Below are 22041 nucleotides of genomic sequence, written 5' to 3'. Positions count from 1 at the left end.
TCGTTTGTTTTTACGGTTTTATGAAATTTTGGACTTTATGTTGATTTTATTAGATTATTATTTAATAAAAATAAGTGAAAAATGAAAATACCTGTTTTCTCTCGATTATTTTTAAATACATACATAAATTTAAAAAATGTGTGACGTCACATCAGGAGGGGGGGTTATAAAAATGTGACAACCTGTGACACGGACGGGGGGAGGGGTTCAAAAGTCCTAAAATTCGTGTGACGTACTTTATGGATGGCCCCAAAGGGGTTATATACAATTATTATATACCTATATTTTTGTGCAATTAACATATTATACCCAGCTATACCCTCACTATAGAACTCACAAAATGAAAATCCAATGCTATCTATCAAAATGGCGCGTAAGAAACGATTTCGCTTCATCATAAGCGCCAAAAAACACAAAACCGCCAACCATGAACCCGGTGAAGCGCGGTGTTACACCCGCAAAGAGACCTCTAAACCCGTTCACAGAGTATATCTCTGATAACACCGGCTTTATTCTTAATTTGCGGGTTTCAGAGTAATTTTCAGCTAACATTATGCGGGTTTTAGCTAGGTCCAGTGGAGTTGTCGCGGCCGCGGCAACGCCCCCGGCCACGGAACCGCATAGGGCACTCTGAAAATTATTGTAAAGGTAAAAACTACTATACCGCCTGGTTTCTATATTCAGTATCTGTCGTAATTACTACGAGTCGTACGGACTTGTGACTAAAGACACATAGAAAAACTACACCAATTACGACTTAGTACGAATATAGAAGCTGGGAGTAAAACAATTTATGTTTTAGTCAGTGTAACTAAATAAATTGTTATAAAAAGACAATAAATTAAAAAGAAAATGTGATTACAATCATTCGATATTTGACCATGTTGTTCCACTGTTCTCTCTCTCTTATATGCAAAGAAGGCGGTATCTATGTTTTTATCACGAACACATATTTTATAAACAATAAAAAGTTATGTGTATGAAATTACCTGAAAACTGCTAATCTGTCCATCATTCTTGTCCTTTACCACAGACTTAAGAAACTCCCAAAGCGGAAACTGTATGAAACTGAAGGGCAAGTCCCTCAGTACAGTGGAAAAGAAGCCACGGTATAGACCATTACGAAAACCATCCGTTTGGAATGCCTAAATTAAAAAAAAAGTATTAAAAACTGTTTTTGAATTTACAAAAAAAAACTTTCCTCTATAATCTACATATTATAGATTAATTGCGCGCCCATACGCTTTCTAAAAAAAATGTATGCGTGTACTAGTGTAAGAAGTGAAACTTCTTTATGACCTTATTTTACGAAAAATTATCTACTATATGCAACTTTACAGAAATTGGTTAAATAAAGTTAACTTAGATAAAGTTTAAAAAAAGGTTTTTATTATCATAGACATAGATAGAATAGAATAAATAAATAGAATACAAATAATACAATTATTTCATTCTACCTTATTACTACTAAGATTATTACAGAATTTCATTAATAGTAATATATAATTATTACTATCATTGTTATCGTTATTATATATTTTTGTTTTTAATATAAATTTTATGAACGCACTACACGGTTTTTGACATTAATAATAATGATTTAAAAGCATAATTTCTATTTATCATAATACTGCAATATTAATTAAATATAACGTGAAAAAAATTATCCAATATAAATAACAGTACGTTGCGGTAAGCCTGAAGTTAGTTTTCAAAGTAGGCAAACTTCACAAACAACAAATCTTGCAACTAATCAATAAACTGGATCCGAAATCGCAGGTCAAGAAGATGGCGCGTAACGGAAAAATGTGACGACGTCACGTGATGTAATTTTTTTTCGCCGATAATAAAGTTACAATTCAAAAATCCGGACCCCATATGTCTGCTATTGACTGATATTTATTTTAATAGATATTTGTCTAAGACATATTTTCCTTTATTTATTTCCTATTACTAAATACATACAACAAACTGATATATTTTCCTTTTTAAAATCAGTTACAGAAATATTATAATTAAAACATTTGAGTTAATTAACAAGGTCAGAAGAACTTCTACCTTAATTAGAAATGTAAATAAACTGTTCCCTACTGCTTTAAAATATTCAAAATGTAAATTTACCTGACATTTAGATTTAAATAACTAACAATATAAAATTCCCTTATGTATTTAAGGTAATTTGTCCAACATTATGCAGGACTTTAAACATTACAAAATTCTTACAGTACTCTAGGACTCAACATCTATACACAATACTTACTCCACATGACCTATATATATTGTATATTGTTTAAAAAAAAATTGCCAACAGGGATTTCAATACCATCTTTAACATGCGAACACAGCTTAATAACTATTACTAACATAATACATAAAAACTATGAAGATATGATTAACCAAGGCAAGAAATGAATGATGTTCAATACAATGTTGGACATTGCTCTGTGAAAATCTAAGTAAGAGAGGTGGAAGGCAGACATAAGCTTAAAAAACAGAAAAATGTGCTTTGGTATGTTGCACTGAGTTATTTATAATGCTAATCAATAAAACTTCTTTTATCAGTCTTGTCTCTAAACACTTAGTTGTATACTATTTGTTCAGTAAATAACTTTCAAACACAAAGATGAAAGTGCTTTCTTTTTCTTTTTTTTTCAATGGCTCTGGCACGGTCTGTGCATTATTATTAATTAGGTTTTTTCATTAGCGTCAAGTATAAGATTTTTATAATTCGTGCTTTTTGCCTTAGAAATTCGACCATGTCCTCCATGTACGGTTTAGGCACTCGCCCGGTACCGCACAACCCTCCCAACGGCCGAGAACAAATTTAAATTAAATTAAAACTTGCCCTTGAACCGGGAATCGAACCCCGTATACCTAGCTGCCACTTAATAAGACCGCTAGGCTATGAGGCCCCTAATGAAAGTGCTTAAGAAAACTTTGGTTGTTACTTATCTCTATTTATTACTACATTACATAATTACCTTTACAAGAATTCTGATACTGCTCGTTTGTTCTTTTCCAACATAGGTCTGTTTTCTTTGTTTGGCTATTTCTGTAGGTACACGAAGTACACACGCCAACTGTAAGTTTAGATCTTTCATTAAAATTGAATAAACAAATCTTTGTCTTTCAAACTCGTCTATATCTTTACAGTATATAGAAGAGTTGAACAAATAGAGATCTGATATTTGCCACCTCAATATTAAAACAAGAAATACATGAGAAAATGTTATTTATAGTTTTTATTGTTGTGCTTCACTATAACAACCATATTCCATTTTGAAGAATGGGTGAGATTCTACTTAGTAGGACTAAGATCAACTTACCACTTCACCAACACTTGCTGCAAACATATGTACGAATGGTATGTACTGTGGTGTAACCATTGGTGTCATTAGAGACTTAGTTGCTTCATAAGACACAAAGAATAAGGCTGATGTTGGTACTGATGCAGATGCTACTGTCAAAAGACCTGAAAGATTATTTAGCATTTTTGTTAGGTGTGGTTATTAAGTGTGTTATATGGTTTCAAATTTTATGTTAATAATTGCTGGAAAACACAAGGCTTGCATGCGTTAAAAGTTTTGGTCTACAAACATATCTCCCTGAACTATATAATTTAAATTTCATTTGTTTACCTCTATAGACACCTTTGAAACCACCAGCTTTATAAAAGCCTTGCTGGCTTTGTAATCTTGTTTTTAAAGTATCCAAAGGATATAATGCAACATCAACTGATACTCCTGCTATTGCACCTGCCTAAAACAAATTGCTCTTTAATCACAGCTCAAGGTTTCAGTTTTCTATTATTCTGCTAATTATTAGTATACATCCAGGATTATATTTTATTTATTCATCAATCTTTTCATCTGTCCGCAAATATATTTCAATAATTATTATTTGTTACTCTATTAACATGAATGTTTACTTTATTTAAAATATTTTTTTAACATATATTTATTTAAGTTTTTGATAATGTTAAATGCAATAGAAACAGAAAAAGCACAGACAAAAAAAAATGTTGACTCAATATAGATATAAATAAGATACATACGAATAAAGGGACAGCATATGTTGTTAAAGTAGATTTCACTGCTTCACTTTCTTCCATGGTATATTCTGGGTATTTTTATAATTTATTTTCGCTTCCGCCGATAATTTGAATAACCTTAACCTAAACTACTAATCAACTAGAAAATTAAAAGAATTTTGGAACAATTAAAATTCACTATCTAACTGCCGCACTCATAATTATGCACATTATAAATAGTGAAACAATATATAAAATAAAAATATAATAGTCTCTTGTGTGTTCATTATAAATATTACTACTTCCTTCTTTTAGTTCTTGATAAATACTTTAACATTGATGTCAATTGTCAAATGTCAAGTAACAAGTTTGAAGCTTTTTTTTTGAGTTTATGACCTGGTATAGACCTTTAGGCCAAAGTTTGAAGCTATGAAATCAAAACCACAGTATACTAAAATCAAAGTCTTACCCACAGACTAGGTTAAAGAAGAAACTAGCAACCACTTAAGGCTCTACCCCTGGTTTTAGGTGTCATACTGCACAGTGCACACACAAGGTACTCCAGTTTTATAAACAAGAATCGAAAGAAAAACATTTATTTTATTTTTTTCTAAGCTAAAACAAACACACAAAAGTACTTAAGGGGACTTACGTTACGGGGAAACGAGCCGCTCGTTGCTCGCTGGTTTCCCCGTAACACGACGTACTGACTGCACGAATGTTCGCTGTGTAACGTGTTACATTACACCTCGTAACGTTGGTCAGTTCCCATCTTAAGACTGTTAATATGTAACGAACGTACAGATATCGTCAACTGCAATTCTATAATTATATACTATGTGCAGTTACCCGGCAACGGTTATTTGTTATAGTAGAGCATTTGTGATAAAGTTTATTTAATTTGTTATTTTCAAAATGCCGAAAATTCCACCCACAAAAAATCCTCACGAGGGAATCAAATATCATTCTATTAAAAAGGGCTCTGATCGCGGCTGTTATCAGCTACACAGGTCGGTATAAAAATATTTAAACCTACTTCTGCGTTATATTGTACCTGCATGCGGAGGGTTTAGTTATTAAATATATTTTAAATATAATTGATGTTTTAACCCTAACCCTACCTAAGTAACCTTTAACCCGAGATTGGTAAAAGGCCGATATTAATCAAATTAATTAATAAATTACCAACTCTGGCTGTATTTTTTTAAAATAAATTATTGCAAATGTGCCTTCGAACCAAAACTCCTCATTATTCATTCTCATTTGCGCCAGTATCATCTGTACGGTTGTATTTTATAATGCATATGTGTTAAAAAAAAATCTTGTTCAGGCCATCGGAATGCCGACTGAAATTCCCGATAACCGACCGACCCATACACAAATGCGAGCTGCCGAGACACGAGTACACATTAGTACCGCAGCTTGGCGGTTGGCGGAATTTGTTGGTGCCAAAGAATGAGCCCAACTTCTACCCAGCTGTTATGAGTAAGAATGACTATGAACGGCTGAAAAAGCTAGCTAAGGTATTTACGAATTCTTTATTAGTTTTCTTTGTGTGTGTTTCTTAACTGTGTGACAAAAAATAAAATTAGAGCTTTTGCATTTCATACAACGTAGGCTTCTCTCAGGTGGGTGAGACAATATCAAGAATCACATCAAGTTTTTTTGAAGTGAAACTTCTTTATCGGGGTTGAAAAAAAATTTTGTGTAACATTTTTTCGTTACGCGCCATCTTTTGAAGTGAAACTTCTTTATCGACGTATGGGAGAAATTTTGTAGCAGGTTACGCGCCATGTTGCTTTTTGAAGTCAATCTTCTTTATCGGCGTTGGAAAAAATTTTACACACATTTGTCACATTTTTCGGTTACGCGCCATCTTTTTCTTGTCCCTACCACAGTTGATCCGAAGCCATTAGTAACAAAAATATATAATAACGATAACAATGATAGTAATACTAATAATTCTATTACAATTAATGAAATTCTGTAATAATCTTAGAACTACATAGTAGTACAGTAATAAGTTAAAATGAAATAATTGTATTTGTATTCATGTCTATGATAATAAAAGCCTTTTGTGAAACTTTATCTAATTTAACTTTATTTAACCAATTTCTGTAAAGTTGCATATAATATGTAGTAGATCATTTTTCGAAAAATAAGGTCATAAAGAAGTTTCACTTCTTACGTGTGTACACCTAGTACACGCACACATTTTTTTTTTCTAATCTAGTTCTTACATCACTATCGATATCGATATAACTAGTCTTCTTGTATATATTCTCCTCTGTGATACGATCTTTTCTCATAGATCGTAACTCAAGAAGAACAGCTAGAAGCGATGCACGCGCAAGAGGCTGCGATTCAAAAAGCTGCCCACGAGTCTGAGGATCGTAAAAGACTGCTCAAAGAACAGTTACAGCCTCAGCCTGGAGCTGAAGCCTCTTCGGGCAGCGCTGAAGCTGCTGAATTGGAGGGACCTGATCAGACTGCTCATACCCTGTCTAGAGCGGAATGTGAGTAAAAACAGAAATTCTATTAAATAAAATTGGTTCCATTTATGAGGTACTAAAAAAATAGACGTTATTAGTTTGATCTGTATGTGATAGTATGTACATCAGTCACAAGTCACACCAAAATTGGTACAGTAGGTTTTTATACATGGGCGCAGTGATGTATTGGTAAAATAAGCAGTAAGGGAACGCATAGTGGGAGCAAATGAGCAGTGTTGGCCTAATGGCTTCAGCGAGTGACTTTCATACCTGATGATCGATCCCTGGCTGTGCACCAATGGACTTTCTTTCTATGCACATTTAACATTTGCTCGAACGGTGAAGAAAAATATCGTGAGGAAACCGACATGTCTTAGACCCAAAAAGTCGGCGTGTGTCAGGCACTGGAGGCTGATCACCTACTTGCCTATTAGCCGTAAAAATGATCAAGAAATTTGAGGCCAAGGCCTAAAGAGGTTGTAACGCCACTGATTTTGTTTTTTTATAGTGGGAGCAAAAAAAATGTCCTATTTTCAGCAAACTATTTTTTTCACATTCGCACTATTATTTAAGTTTATAGTTTAGTAGTATAGTATTATATAGTTATATATTAGTACCTATAGTTTATATGATTGAAAAGGGAAAAGACCCAAACCCCAAAAAGCAAGATAAATACTCTGTTAGTTAATATATATTTTTTTAATGTTTTTCAAATTTAAAATATAATTTTTATTTGAAATTAAAAAAAAACTACTAAAAAAGTACTGGAACGCGTTCCAGTACTTTTTTAGTAGTTTGATTAATATAGCTACCAATCAGGAAGAGTTCTTTTTGCCCGCAAGGACCTTTCCAGTTTATAATTCGACTTACCCCTTAACCTTACCTACTTGATTTTATTAGAAATATTTAATTTCTTTCTAGTTAAGGGAGCGTCCAAGTATTACGAATTTGAGAGGGGGGGTCCTTTTGTAAAACGTTACGATACAGGGCGGGGATTGAATTACGCCGTATTGTTAATATTATTTTCGACTTTCCAGTACTTTACACCACATAGTAACTATTAGGTATAAAGAGTCACGAAACGTTTTACTATACTTGGGTACAGTACTGTACTCGAGTACAGAAAAACGTTACGGCGCGTTACATGCGGGGGGGGGGGGGGGGTTCAATAATCTCCAAAAATTGCGTGACGTACCTAATACTTGAACGCTTCCTAACATGCTTTGCTCTATTCCTCTCTGACACCTTGATATTTTGATAATTACTTTGATGTTATGAGTCCCGGTTTGGTTTTGTATGTTAACATTGAAATAGGTTAATATTATTTCAGTGTTTCGTGCGGACAACATGCAAGGTCCGCGTTTATGTAATCGAATCATACTCGCGTCCAAGTGTCATGCGATACGAGATGCACAGATCAGTGAGAAGGATCTTATTAAGAAAGAGCTGGAAGGAGAAGAACGAAGGTTTATATGACTATTTAATTAACTTATTGGAGCTTGAATAAGTCTTGGGTAACATTTGTGTGACCCAGACATCTTTTCTTGATTCAACAAGGGCCTAGGAATTCGGCTGGTCACTTATAAATTACGAAGACGCGCCCCACTATTCCTCCTAACCGTTTAAAGTATTAGTATGCGTGCGAGCTTTTGTGTGTTATCGGTACACACGCACACTACAATAAATAGCTGACGGTTCGCATCTGACGCTCGGAGCAAACTCCCCGCACCCCGCGATACCCTCAACGAAAAATTGGTGGGGCACGTCTTCGTGAATTGCACTAGCTATACCTACATCTAAACGAAAAAATAAAATATTGTTGCAATTATCGCTATTTTTCGTATCTTAATTAATAAAGCCACAGAATAGGTATGGTAGGTAGGATTAATATGGATTTATATTTAATAATTAAAAGTTTTTAGATTGGACTCGATAATGGAGGAAAACCGTCAAGCGGCTGTCTCTCGCGCTGAATCTGAAGAGGATAGACGACACCACCTACGTTTACAGAATCTCGCTGCACTGAAGGAGCAAATCAAAGCTCATGAAACTGCGAAGGTCAGTTTTACTGTTGTCTGCATGCGGACCTCTTTTATTGATAAAATACATAAACGTCATGACATTTTTTTAATTAATTATTATACCCTCCTCTCGAGTCTCGCGGTTTTTAAGGTCATCGCGTTAAGCCTCCTCAACTTTATAATATTTGTATAGAATATTTACGAGAAAATCACGCATTTAAAATCATTCATCATATATCAAGATTCAGAGAGGTGTGCGCCAAGGTTGTATTTTATCACCTTTGCTATTTAACTTGTATGCCGATGCAATATTTTTAGAATTTAATAAATAATACCAGATTGAAGTGCGTTTTATTATCCCTATTAGACCCAACGTAAGAAAAGTGCACAAGTTTCTGAAAATACTTTGAAACGTTATAATCCATTTACTTTAATATAACACATTTATAAATAGTACTTGTAAACATACGAGTAAATAAAATTATGCACGACTTAGCGCCTATGTAACCTACCTAAAATAACAGATATTTTAACAATAACTAATCCACATGCGGTTTTTTTACAGATAATGGAGGCAGAACGAATAGAAGAGGAGAGTATCAGAGTCAATCAAGCAAACATAGCGATGCAAATTGAAGAGGCGCAGAAATTGAAGGAAAAACACGGTCGGCAGGCTAAATTGAAAGAAATTCTTGACCAAGGTATAATGTGTATTCTGAACTAATTATGTGTTAATTTAATAAGATTGTCCATTTAAAACATATGTAGCTATAGTGATAGAAGTTACTACTTAATTAAAACTTTTCAAAGCTCATTTAAAATAGACTTCATAAACACTTATTTTAAATATATTCCAAGGGCGTTTTCGAATCCATAATATTATTGTCTTTGGAAGAATTGTAAAACGAACGAACGAATTTACGAAACTACCATTGAAAGAAGGAGATTATATCCCAGAATAGCCAGTTTTTTTATTTTTTAACATCATAAATAGATTTAACGCAAATGCATTACACCAAAACCTTTTAAACTTTGCAATAACGAGGTTATAATTTAATATATAGAATTTACTCTCATGAAACAAACACAATAAGTGTTATATTAATCATAGATTGTTGTTATATATTTTGTGGATTTCTCCACAGGCAACGCTGAACTTTTATACTATAAACAAGTCCAAAATGAAGAAGAGAGAATAATGGATCTTCGTATTGCGAATTTCCTCAAACTGAAACAAGAGCGCGAAGCGAAGAACCGAGCTGAACAAGAGGCCATTAAAGCTGCTAAACAAAAAGGAATCGATCATATCGCTAAGGCTCAAAAGGTATAGTGACTGGCAATTCGTATGGGGATGGTTTGCGATGTTACTATTTTTACAGGAACGTGCATTATTTGTGCTGCAGAAGCGGGCTGTTCGGGGTATTTGTTGTTTCTCCGAGGGAGTCGGTACGGAATAAGTTTAAGGAATTAAATATTATGACACTATCTGGTCAATATATTCTTGAAGCCTTGTTGTATGTCCAAAAAAATATAAACGATTTTAAAACAAATGGTGACTTTCACCGGTATAATACGCGAAATAGAACTAATTTGAGTGTACGACCAACCAGGCTCCAAAAGATAAACCACTCCTTATATGGAAATTGTATTCGTTTTTACAACAAACTCCCAAGCGAAATTAGAGAATTATCACTAAATAAATTCAAAGCCCTCGTTAAACGAAAATTAATCAACAAAGCTTTTTATAAATTTGAGGACTGCTTAAATGATCCTAATGCTTGGGATTGAATTGCTCCAGTTCAAACAATTTGTATGACAATACTTGGCGATTAAAAAGAGTGGCGGAAAGTTTCTTGCCAGTTCTTCTTACCCGCTCTACGCCCTTGACTTGCGAACTGGTAGTAAATGTAAATTTACGATTTATTTAACTTGACGATTCAAAAGTGTACTTGGTTACCCATTTGAATAAAGATATTTTGAGTTTTAATTTTGAAAGAAAAGATCGGCCTTTCGTACACTCTCGTAACTATAATTTTTCAGGACAATCGGCTTATAGATCGGCAGTTCCCTTTTAGCGTTTTACGTATAGACATATTATACTTCATATAAGCGTACGATGGCTCGATCTGAACCACCGCCGTACTCTCGTAGTAAAACTCGAAGTGGAGTTGTAATTATTTCGTTTACTGGTCGAAGGTTTGTGATGGTCAAAACTTATTAACGTCCGTCCGGCACGACTGATATCTAACCAAGTACACAAATAATATCTTAAACTAAACTATACGCTGGTAAAAGGGACTGGCCGACCATTCCGCTACCTGCGCACCTTTTTTTTTCATTAATTTTTCTGAGGTTCGATAAAAAAGGCAACAAAAAACTTCGAATATGTGAACTGTATAATATGTGATATATGAAATGCCTTATAACTTGCTAAAATTTATTTTTATGATTTGGTATAGGCTGAACAAGAGTTGAAAGAAGAGTTAGAACGCATAAGAAACCTGAAGATTCAAGAGGATGTGGAAAGAGAATGCCGCCGGAAGGAGAGAGAGGCGGCTATTAAGAGGAACCGAGAGATGAAGAGACTGCATGAGGGGCGCATTCAACAGGTTAGTCGTCAGTGCGTAAATACGATATTTGAAGGGTGAATGTTAAACTCTGAGGTCCTCCGTTTTAAAACCGTCTGTTAATAATTGACGGAAATTACCTCTGTCTGACTTTCTACTGCAGATCATGAGAGAAAAAATGAACATGAAATACCGTACATATTATATGAATATATTATGCTTCTTATTAATATTATTTTCAGATAACCGATATACACAGACTGATTGCGCGTGAGATTGCAAAAGATGAGCAAAGTTTCAACAATGCCGCGAGACAGAATGAAGAGTTCATTAGAAAGGAAAAAGAGGTATAAAATGCCTGATATTATTTTTTGGTAATTCTTGAACTAAACTACAAATAAACAAAAGCATTTAGCTAAAAGTTATTCGATTTTGTGTAGCTGGACGATAAACGTAAAGCTCGCATCGAACAGCACAGGCAAGAAATAATGAAGCAAATTAATGACAAAGAAAGAGCTAGGTAAGAAGAAAATATAATAAATTCTATTCAAATGTTATCGTACTTCTGGCTAGGTACTACTTTCGATTATTTGACAAATAATATATTTTGAAGTTATACTTCTTTAAGCGCGTTATGAAAAATTTATGAGAGTGAAATTTTACGATGCGCGCGCACCGTGACACAAAATTAACAGAATGAAGTTGCCCACGGAAGATGCTACGGCATTGGACATAATTTAAAAACAACATTCGAATAATAATAGAATTTATGTTACAGTTAATGTAAGAGAATAATAATACATATTTATTTATTTAATTTCCCAAATGTAAACTGAACTTTATTTGCATGCAATCAAAAACTATTTTTAAAATATGCCAAAGAAGTATAACTTCTTACGCGCGTACATAAGTACACGCACCCTTTTTTTATTGCTGATAACCTAATAAGTCAAAAAAACATACATGTATCTACTTTTTTAATCGCACAAATTATTATTTATATGAATGTAACACATACATATTAAATTATTGCCTTTGGGCCTAATTTGTTATACCATGTGTACCTATACATAAATCTAAAACTATTCAAAAAGTTTTTAATTATATTTATGATATTTTTGCAGAGCTGATTTGCGAGAGAAGGTTCACAACGAAGGCGTGGCGCTACGTATGGAACAAGAGCAACAGGATAAATACGAGAGGAAGATCATCAAGCATAAGGTAAGAGTAGAAAAGAGTTACTGCAAACTTTATTTAAGTTTACTATTTTAAAAAAATTGTTAAAGAAGAATGGATAAAAATTTAATTTAATAAATAAGAATCTTTTACGAACATTATTATTATAGTGACCCAATCACGTGGAAAATTATTGTCTATACTTCACACTTTTCTACTAGAAATTCCTTATAGCTGACGGCTGACTGGTGTATATATGTGATATTTGTCTAATGCTACAGTAAAAAACATAAACAACTTATGTTATTTGGAAATTTCAGGTGGCCGAGATGAGGACACAGAAGGTTGCTGAGAAATATGTGAAAGAAGTAGAGCAGACACTCGGAAAATATGGATATTAATATTACCAACACTTAACGTCGATAGACTGAAATTGCTATTAAATTAAATCATCAATTTATCTGTGAACAGATTGTCAATGTTGCTATTTAGGCAGTATACGCCAATTCCATGTGTTGTAGTTATAGTTCCCAAAAACTATTATTGCTTAGTGAATAATGTTATGTTAACTCCTTTTTTGACTTACTTACTAGTACAAATATGTAGTACAAAGATGTTATAGTGATAGAGAAATCATACATTGGTGATTGATGATTATTATTGATAATTTTAAGTAATCTGAGAAATATGCTTGAAACTATGTAGTAAGAACCTCTTAAAATGCGCAGCAAGTCTGCTGAAAATTCAAATAATTTTATAATTTACATCTTTCTATTACAAAGAGAGAGATCCTACTTCTGGCAACACTGACAATCAAATGACATTTATTATTATTGTGGTATCCCCCATTCGAATTTCGAACGGTTTCATAGATAAGTTGATGGGGCTCTAGTTATATTTAGTTTTGCTTTAATCTTTAATAACGATATACGAAAAAGGTATTTGATGTACAACTAGTGTGATTTAAACCCATTTGGTATTATTTTTAGTAATATACGCTTTTTGAAAATTTCAATTTTTGGCACTTAAGTTTGAATAAATAGTGAAATGATACACATTTTGTATTTGTTATTTATTTACTACATAGAAATAATACAATAGCAATATTTACAGCAATTACAATATTTTGGAAAAATACAAAAGCAACAATCAGTCTGGTTTTTTTAACTAAATATTAACATAGAATAATAGAAGTAATAAGTGTAGATGGTTGGGAATTTATGGGCCTAATTTACATGGCTATAAATAAAAGAAAACATTTGACGTTTCAAAAATTAAAAAGCTCCTCAAAGGAGCTGTCAAAAATAAATAGCAGAAATTATAGAGCCAATATTATACTTGTTCCTAACAATATTAGCTATAAATTGAATTTGTAAAATATTAACATTTTCGGTTTTATTCAAAATATGTTGTGTTACCATTTTGTGCTTCCTTTCACATAAACAAGTCACAATCTTTATGTTGTCATATTAATATAAAATAAGTAGTTTATAAAATTAATTCAATAATCAAATTTCTTAAAGGCTTACTGACTTTGATATATCTTTGTAACGGTCACTATAATCACACTAACACTATCACTATTTCACTTCATGGCTTTTTCTCCGAGTTGAACAACCTTATCCAGGTTATCCTTGAGTGTCTTGAGCTGATGCAGGACATTATCATCCATGAGAGAGAATGGGATGTACGCCTGTGACTGTCGGAGCTGCTTTGGTTGTAGGGAAAGCATTGTACCATCTCGTAGTAGAATGTTGCAATTTGCTTTTTCATCAGGTTGCATTCTGAAATAGAACATTTTTCATGTACATTTGCTATAAGAATTGTTACCAGTCACCTATTTAACAAAATTAAATTAACACATGAACTTACTATAATAAACATTAATTCAAATACATCTTAATTAAATAATGCAAGTTCTGTGTACTGTGAGTTCCACGCTAAAACAGCTGTAGAGGTTTCAGTCAAATTACACAATGGACTTCATTTTCTTCAAGAAAAATAGTGATTTGTGTAAGGTTATTAGGTGGGTATTATTTTATATGTTATATAGATTAAAATACATTCTCTTTCGGTAGTACAGTGGTACATTCTTTTGGTAGCGTTTCGGCTCGCTTATATATGCCTGGGAACGATTTTCGAGAACTCTCTAGGCGGGAGCGCTACTGAGTAGCTATCGCACAATTCTAGAACGTGCGTACTCGCTATCTCTTTCGCACATTGCTCCGTCCTTGTCGTACGGTGTTCTAGTGTGCTTGGTCTAGCTTCGAGAAGGTTCCGATCTTCCCTCTCTCTCGCGTATCATACCGTCCTTGTCCCACACCTAGGAAATTCGTTCTAGAATATTCCTTCATCAAAGGGGTAAAACCAGGCCTGAAAACGGGTTTCCTGAAAAGTGTACCACTCGACTACACTTGTTCTGAAACGGCCTGAAAAAATGATTCAGCCTACTGAAAACTAGGGTAACATTCTGTAAATTTCAATTTTCTAATATGTGATCGAACCTCTCCTAAAACGGTCAGAAATCACATTTCAGCCTGCTGAAAACGTCTCTAACTAGTGGAAAAATCTAAAATCATTGCAGGTGACCCGTCTTCGTAACAATATTTTTATATCGGTATCTAACTTTAAAACAGAAATATTACTTACGCATAAGAACAGCTGGGCACCATAACAGGTGACCCAGACATCGAGAGTACCATCTCTCCTTGCCTCGGCTGACGTAATAATGTTAACGGTGCGTGAGGCGTCACCTGGAAAGATTAAAATTAAACAGGAGTATTAAGTCGTTGAATTATGACAAGGTAGAAATTCTTTCACAAAACAAACGCGGTCTGGTAGATAGTTATCAGTACACGCTAGAAACTCGTAAAGCCAGATAACCACAATCTCCGTCTTGCACGTTTTTTTCTATGCTTAAGACACAATAATATGTACTTTTTCTTTCTGTATACCTAATCACTGTCTTCACTTGATCCCGTGTCACTCGACAACATCGCAAATTCGCAACAAAACACTACCGCACGCAACCAGTTCAAAACTCCAACTGAACTCGCTCTCTGTGTAAACTGATTGTTCATTTACCATTTCTCATTTTCTGTTCAGCTCGCTCTGCTGATTCCTCTCTCTCATTTACCTTTAGCAGTGGAAATCAACAGACAAATCTCTTTGTTGGTGGAAATGTAAACCTATTTCATTTAAAAGGCGTCCGTCCCGCCTAACCATTTCCCGCTCATTACCCTTTCGCGGTGGAAACCCGGTTTTAGTTAATCCCTAAATAGTAAGTAAATTCGTGATTAATTTAACCATAAATGAAACTAATTTCGCCATTCTAAATTGTGGTGGTATCAGTGAGTGAGAAATTAAGTCAAAAATAAAAATAAAAAAGTACGTCGGGAGCCTATAATTAAAATAACGGCGTCAAAATATTAGGACCTTCATAGACAATCATTGCGGGCGAGATTGTATAAAGTACCTATATAATAAAGAGAGGTATGTCTGAATTGTAGTCTGCCTAGAAAATAAATAATTAATTTTAATAAATAATTTTTGTGACATACCTTAGGAGTTATAACAGGATAATTAACTGCAGCATTCCTATTCAAGGCCGGCGTGCGGTACACGCTTTTGCTACGCCGCCGTTGCGTTGTGGCACGTGCTGAGGGCTTTGCAACTGAACGGGCAGAGGCGTCAGCTGACCGAGAACGCCTTGTGGAACGAGTTGCTGAAGGTGTTACTGTAAATAATAATAGATACAGAACGTACACTTGACATTTATTTTTATTTATTTATTTATTCTATACATGATCCTAAATAGAAAGAAGTTGGCGTGGTGGAAACACAAACTGGACACAGTTTTTCCGTCCACCAGGTCGTCGAAAATATTTAAATAATTAACCTATTACACACTCAGGCCAGTGACATACTATACAATATAACACCCCCACCAATAAACCATAAAAATTGCACGAACAACATATACCAATTGAAACAATGACGCTCCACAGCCGATGCAAGAAACCTGTTCTTGACGAGAAATTCTCATTCGAATACAGGATGTGTAATGTGTATTCGAATTTACATACATATTCGAACATGAACTAAATGACGACGTCCTACTTTTAGTTATGCATAATTTGTAATTGTTTGACTTATAAAGTAATTTTTTAATTTAAATTTGATATTGTTTCCTGTTACATTAGCAGCATGTTACAGCAGTAAAAGATCTAACCATTTCATAAAACATATGATCTTAAATTAAATTATAATGATTCATGTGCACTTTTTATTATTAGATATTAATTTTTTTTCATGTGTCCTTTATTAGTTTGTTTTTTTGTTAATGTTTAGTTTCTTTTTCTCAACAACTATATTTAATACATGTATTTTTGCACTTCTTGCCTACCTTATGTAATTTAATACTTTTTGAAGTTATACTTCTTTAGGCGCGTTATGAAAATTTGATGAGAGTGAAATTTTACGATGCGCGCGCACCTATGACACAAAATTCGGAGTGTGATTATAGCGTGCGCAATCTACAAAAGAAATAGAATATAAGCTAACTTCACGCATATTCTATTTCTTAGCTTAGCAGCTTAACAAGAATTTTGAATATCCATGACAATTGACATCTGACATTGACATTTACCTTTTAAACAAATATAGGAGTTTGAATTATTGTTTAAAATAAAAGATTATCTATGTATCTAGTTATTTTCATTATACAAGTGCGAATTTTATATGTGCGTCTGAATTATAAGCAGAAGTGATTTAAATTTAATATCTAAATCAAAACTAATTAATATGATAAAATATTTGTGAAAAAACTGTGCCAACCTTCCTGAGTGCTTCAATACAATTGAGGTTAACTATCCGTAGGTATTATCGAGTATTATTGTTGATTAAAACTGAAACATGAACCATTATTCATTGCTTATGTTTATTGCGTTTGTTACAGCAACGTTTTAGAAATATTCTATATATCAATAATTGAGAACAAAGATTTAAGCACGAATACTAATAAGGAGAAAATGAAGGCTTGGAGCGATATAACAGAGAAGTAAACATTTTAATAAGTACCTGCATCTCAAAAAAATGACCACATTATTTAATCAAAACATGTAATTTTTCAGATTTAATCTAGCAAATATAAGGACAAGAGACAAAAAACAATTGATGAATCAGTGGAAGTGCACTAAATTGAATACAAAAAAAGAGTTGTCATCTTATCGCCGTGAAACATCTAAAACTGGAGGTGGAACAAAGCCACCATCACCTTCTCGAGACACAATGGATATGGCAGAGATGATACCGCAACGGTTTGAAGTAGATTTCAATGAATTTGATTGTGATGGTGTCGAGGTAGGAATGTTAATTATAAATATGATGTATGGTGATGTTCAAGGTTCAACCTTTCAAGCATAGGCATATGCTCACAACAGTACTTTATTCCCCTACAGGTAGTTAGAGATATTGTAATACCTCAAAACATCCATGTTGCACTTGTAGTACCGAAACTCTGTCCAGCCAGAAGTGAGCCCATTCCCACTTATAATGGACAGTGGGTATAATACACCTTAATACCTGAGTGCGAACCACCCACCATGATACTTAAATTAATAGATGTTATTTATATATTTCAGGATATTACAAATAAAATCATTTTGGAAACAATTGATATCCCAAAAGCCAACAATGACAAGGTAATAAATCAGTTTTGACATAACTTGAATACTAAAAAAGCCAAACAAAGGTGTGCACAACAGTGACAACATAACTTAACAATTTCATTATTTTGTAGGATTAAAGAAAGGTTAAAGAAAATCATGTCGAACTGAACAACAAGAATCCCCAAACAACTCCAAAGAAACCTACAAGGAAGACACCGGTATTATATTTAAATTATCTCTATCTCTAAATAGAATAAAAGAAAGTTGCTATCCAGGTCTGTAGCATGTTCTACAAATTATATTATTAACACATTTATATAATTATATTAATATAAATGTGTTAAAAAATTTATAATATGAATTATAAAAAAATTTAAGTTTTGCATGGACAGAGCTTAAATTAATATTCTCTTATTTGTTGCAGAAAGCAAGTAGTAGTTTTAGTTTTGGAGAAGCCTCGTAGATGCACAACCAAGTAATGATTAATTTAAAATTACAAACCGAAATTCTGATGAAGGCAGTCACTTAAAAATAAATAGTATAATGAAATAAAAATGTTTTAAAGATAAATAGTGTTTTATTTGTTTAATGTAAGAGAATAATAATAAATATTTATTTAATTAATTTTTCAAATGTAAACTGAACTTTATTGACTTTAATGACTCCGTTTCCAGTCTTTGATTATTTAATTGTAATTAATTATTTGCATGCAATCAAAAACTATTTTTAATAATGCCAAAGAAGTATAACTTCTTACGCGCGTACATAAGTACACGCACCCTTTTTTTTTTTTCTTTTCTCACAGTTGCCTGGAAGAGATCGCTCGAAAGCGATAAGGCCGCCAGTTGCTCTCCTTTTTACTTAATTATGTCAATTGTACTACATATATATAATAATATTAGCGTCACGAAGATGTGTAGCGTTTTTATCGAAGAAAAGGGAGAGAGCGATTGAGGCCGATTGAGAGAGAGTGAGAAGGGCGAATTATCTTATAGAAATTTTATTTTTAAAATTAAAATCTCGTAAAGAGAATTCATGAAATATTCGTATTTTATATTTTATGCAAAAAAAATTATTGGAATCTCAAATGACGAATTGTAAATTAAAATGCCACGTGTTTTTATTATCGAAGAAATAAATTTATAAATTGTATTCATTTTCGCAACTTTTAATATTTTAATGACGTAAGTCTCGGAAATCTAAAGTTTTAGATTTATTTTGTTTAAAATGAACAAGACTTCAAAATTAGTTTGTTTATATTTATACAAATGTGAACATGTGTACTTTGTACGCCCGCACACGCACTTTTATACAAATAAACGATTTATTTACTTATAAAGAAATCAGCCGTACCGCATCAACTAAACCATTTGTATATTTTCATTAAAGTATAGGCACAATATGACAGAACGAAACGAATGAGTAACGAAAAATGTTTCAATTTTATATCGTGATTTTTAACGTAGAAACCAAAGCTAATATAAAGAACCCTCAACCTTAAACCTCAATATTCTTGCAGTTAAAACCAATAAAGCATAGTTGCAGACTTGAGTGAAATAAAAAATGAACTTACTGAATGTTTTCTTAGCACGAAAATCCCCGGAGCCCTGGGATGAGTTCTCGGTGAGGTAGCCTGACCCAAAGCGTTAGTGGAAATTAATGGAATGATGTTAAGTAGTGCATGGCAAAATTATTAAGAATCATCCTAAATAGCGAATAATAAATTATTTAAATTTAAACATTCAGGACTGGTTGATTTTAGGATCACGCTATTACCCCACCAGCATACTAAGTAGCTTTTACAGAGTCAGTGATCGTCTGCACTCACATTACAGCGTCTTAAACGGCTGTAGGACAATGTTATACCTTGACCCAACAGTGCTGACGATTAGAGAGATACTAAAATCAGCCTTATGCATTGGAAGATTTCTTAATGACATTACATATAATGCCTGTAATATTTGAACAATATACTGGATAGTATATAAAAATTCTTGGCAAATAGTTAGTGTGATACTAAGGAAAAAAACTACTGATCATGAACCTGTATAAGGCTCAACAACGTTATACACATTCATAAAATAAAATTTGAAAACCAGTACAGTTCAAAAATATAGGCATGAAAATACAATGTATGGATAGCATTAACAGTATTTAATTGTGATTTAGAAAATAATTATATCCATATTATACATTATTATACTCTGTTCTTTAGTATCTTAAGTGTCAAATTATTGCCAAGACCTTATTTCGATTTATATGATAGTATTGCTGTAACATTTAATCAGAATGTATATGTAGTATTAATTGAGAAAAGTGTAACAGAATTTGAAATAAAATAATTGGAACAAAAGACTATAGAAAAAACTAAAAGTTATACTAGATTAGTGGACAAATGAAAGATGTACATACTAGAAAGGGAGCGTTCAAGTATTACGTAACGAATTTTGGGGGGAGGGGGGTTCTTTTGTACAACGTTACGATACGATGCGGGGCGGGGATTAAATTAAGCCGTTATTGTTAATATTATTTTCAACTTTCCAGTACTTTTACACTTTAATGGTAACTTTTAGGTATAAAGAGTCACTAGGTGGTCACGAAATGTTTTACTATACTTGGGTACAGAAAAACGTTACGGCGCGTTAAATGGGGGGGGGGGGGGCAATAAACTCCAAAAATTGCGTGACGTAATACTTGAATGCTCCCAAATGACTACACTACAAGATTAATTTAAGGTATATTTAATGATTAGTTATAGACAAAAATCTTAATCTACAAATACTACTTAAGAATTACTTTCTAAGAATTTAAACTTATATAAGTTATTATCATCTGTATAATAATATATAAAAGTTCTAGGCAAATATTTAGCTTGATACTTAAAAAGTGCTAAGGAAAACACGACTGATCATGAACCTGAATAAGGCTTAACAACGTTATACACATTCATAAAATAAAATTTGAATGTCTCGACTTTGCATCTTACACAAATAAAGCGTTGTAGGTATAAAATGAACAAATGCATATGAAATTGCTAAGTGTGTTTTAATATTGAATGAATATCCATACCATCATCATTTGATACAGCACGGCTCGATGCAGTCACTCTTGATGGTCGGGTGTTTGTGGGCTCCTTGAGAAGGAGTTCATTTTTCTAAAAAAGGTTTCATTCATATCAACATAGACAAAGATGAGATCATAACTTGATTGATTGGAAATTTAACATGGCCGTTAAAAGTAACATTTTCATGGTAGAAAAAAATTCAGAAAGGTATTTTTTGTAGGAGGAAAGCCTAATAACAGCTTTTGAATTACAAATTATCTGTGGGACACTATAAAGTATTTGTTCTGTAAAAAGGTTTCAATTTCATGTTACAACAAACAAACATGCATCTCAAATCTCAATTATTACTTAATTAATTATTCTTATATTAAAATACTAACCAATTGACCCACAGTCTTTTGCAAGTTAGTTTTAGTTATTGAGTCCAATAATATCTTGAAAGCAATCTCCACACTTGCAATTTGCATTTGAGCTTGCGAATCTACTTTCATCTGTAGATCATTCGCTGTAAACATAGGTATTAGTTATTACTTATTAGTAATCCCTCTAAAAGCACATGTTTATATATTGGTTTAAAGATTTTCCGTTTTTATATGGATATCGCCAATAAGGCACTGAATTGCAAATATGTACCAGTGGTATCATCCACACACCATGTATGGTAATTGCTATATAATACCACTGAAATATCATCAAAACACTCAAATTATCAACTAATAGAAATGTGTATAATAATATTACATAGTTTTTTTAATCTCTTGAGAGTATCATCACTATCGACATTTTCCTTCTGTTTCTTCACCGGTCGCTTCGTTCTGGGCATATTTATTAAAGTTCTGTCTATTCCGAATTTAAAACTGGTAAGGCAACAGGGCGACCGATGAACAAAGTCAGACGGTATCGATCTTATTTTAATAATCAAGTAACAAAACTTTTAAAATATATAACAACTGAACTTTAAAACAACTTTACTAAAAGCAACCGACATTTTTGAATCGAGTCATAGGGTATAGACTACTATA

The 22041-nt window shown here is 33.0% G+C and overlaps 3 protein-coding genes across 4 annotated transcripts; 1 reads left to right on the top strand and 2 right to left on the bottom strand.

Moving 5' to 3' along the window:
* Window positions 1-89: 89 nt before the first annotated feature.
* LOC125050614 (S-adenosylmethionine mitochondrial carrier protein-like) lies at window positions 90-4343 on the bottom strand. Its single transcript, XM_047650567.1, has 6 exons — window positions 4055-4343; window positions 3639-3759; window positions 3327-3472; window positions 2982-3080; window positions 990-1145; window positions 90-630 (listed from the first exon to the last, which is right to left on the bottom strand). The coding sequence occupies exons 1-6, from the start codon at window positions 4109-4111 to the stop codon at window positions 355-357; spliced, it is 855 nt and encodes a 284-aa protein (XP_047506523.1). The 5' UTR covers window positions 4112-4343; the 3' UTR covers window positions 90-354.
* Window positions 4344-4840: 497 nt separating this feature from the next.
* On the top strand, window positions 4841-12752 carry LOC125050406 (cilia- and flagella-associated protein 45-like). The gene is made up of 12 exons (XM_047650250.1): window positions 4841-5040; window positions 5361-5553; window positions 6342-6546; window positions 7853-7988; window positions 8445-8580; window positions 9109-9244; window positions 9689-9867; window positions 11003-11152; window positions 11353-11457; window positions 11551-11630; window positions 12235-12331; window positions 12607-12752. The coding sequence occupies exons 1-12, from the start codon at window positions 4946-4948 to the stop codon at window positions 12685-12687; spliced, it is 1593 nt and encodes a 530-aa protein (XP_047506206.1). The 5' UTR covers window positions 4841-4945; the 3' UTR covers window positions 12688-12752.
* A 1000-nt stretch (window positions 12753-13752) lies between these two features.
* On the bottom strand, window positions 13753-22031 carry LOC125050456. Of its 2 annotated transcripts, XM_047650331.1 has the most exons (7): window positions 21761-22030; window positions 21400-21524; window positions 21025-21109; window positions 19529-19588; window positions 15847-16022; window positions 14936-15039; window positions 13753-14070 (listed from the first exon to the last, which is right to left on the bottom strand). In XM_047650331.1, exons 1-7 carry the CDS (start codon window positions 21840-21842, stop codon window positions 13872-13874), a joined length of 831 nt encoding a protein of 276 aa, XP_047506287.1. In that variant the 5' UTR covers window positions 21843-22030; the 3' UTR covers window positions 13753-13871. The 2 variants fall into 2 exon arrangements, with proteins under 2 accessions (XP_047506287.1, XP_047506288.1); XM_047650332.1 differs by lacking the exon at window positions 19529-19588 and having other exon boundaries at window positions 21761-22031.
* Between the last annotated feature and the right edge of the window lie 10 nt (window positions 22032-22041).

The sequence above is a fragment of the Pieris napi genome, chromosome 6, assembly GCF_905475465.1.
Source record: "Pieris napi chromosome 6, ilPieNapi1.2, whole genome shotgun sequence".
NCBI lineage: Eukaryota > Metazoa > Arthropoda > Insecta > Lepidoptera > Pieridae > Pieris > Pieris napi.
The sequence above is the reverse complement of the archived record's forward strand: the minus strand, read 5'-3'. Positions and strand labels throughout refer to the sequence as shown.

Bases quoted from the DNA above. Each gene is read 5' to 3' on its own strand.
- LOC125050614 (XM_047650567.1), bottom strand. From the start codon at position 4,111: ATGGAAGAAAGTGAAGCAGTGAAATCTACTTTAACAACATATGCTGTC. The intron at 3,760-4,054 runs GTATGTATCTTA...AATTTGTTTTAG, and splicing joins CATATGCTGTCCCTTTATTC to GCAGGTGCAATAGCAGGAGT. The intron at 631-989 runs GTAATTTCATAC...AATAATTTTCAG, and splicing joins GACAGATTAGCAGTTTTCAG to AGTGCCCTATGCGGTTCCGT.
- LOC125050456 (XM_047650331.1), bottom strand. From the start codon at position 21,842: ATGCCCAGAACGAAGCGACCGGTGAAGAAACAGAAGGAAAATGTCGAT. The intron at 16,023-19,528 runs GTAAGTTCATTT...TATTATTTACAG, and splicing joins TCGTGCTAAGAAAACATTCA to TAACACCTTCAGCAACTCGT. The intron at 14,071-14,935 runs GTAAGTAATATT...GTTCTATTTCAG, and splicing joins GTGCCCAGCTGTTCTTATGC to AATGCAACCTGATGAAAAAG.
- LOC125050406 (XM_047650250.1), top strand. From the start codon at position 4,946: ATGCCGAAAATTCCACCCACAAAAAATCCTCACGAGGGAATCAAATAT. The intron at 9,245-9,688 runs GTATAATGTGTA...ATTTCTCCACAG, and splicing joins GAAAGAAATTCTTGACCAAG to GCAACGCTGAACTTTTATAC. The intron at 12,332-12,606 runs GTAAGAGTAGAA...TGGAAATTTCAG, and splicing joins GGAAGATCATCAAGCATAAG to GTGGCCGAGATGAGGACACA.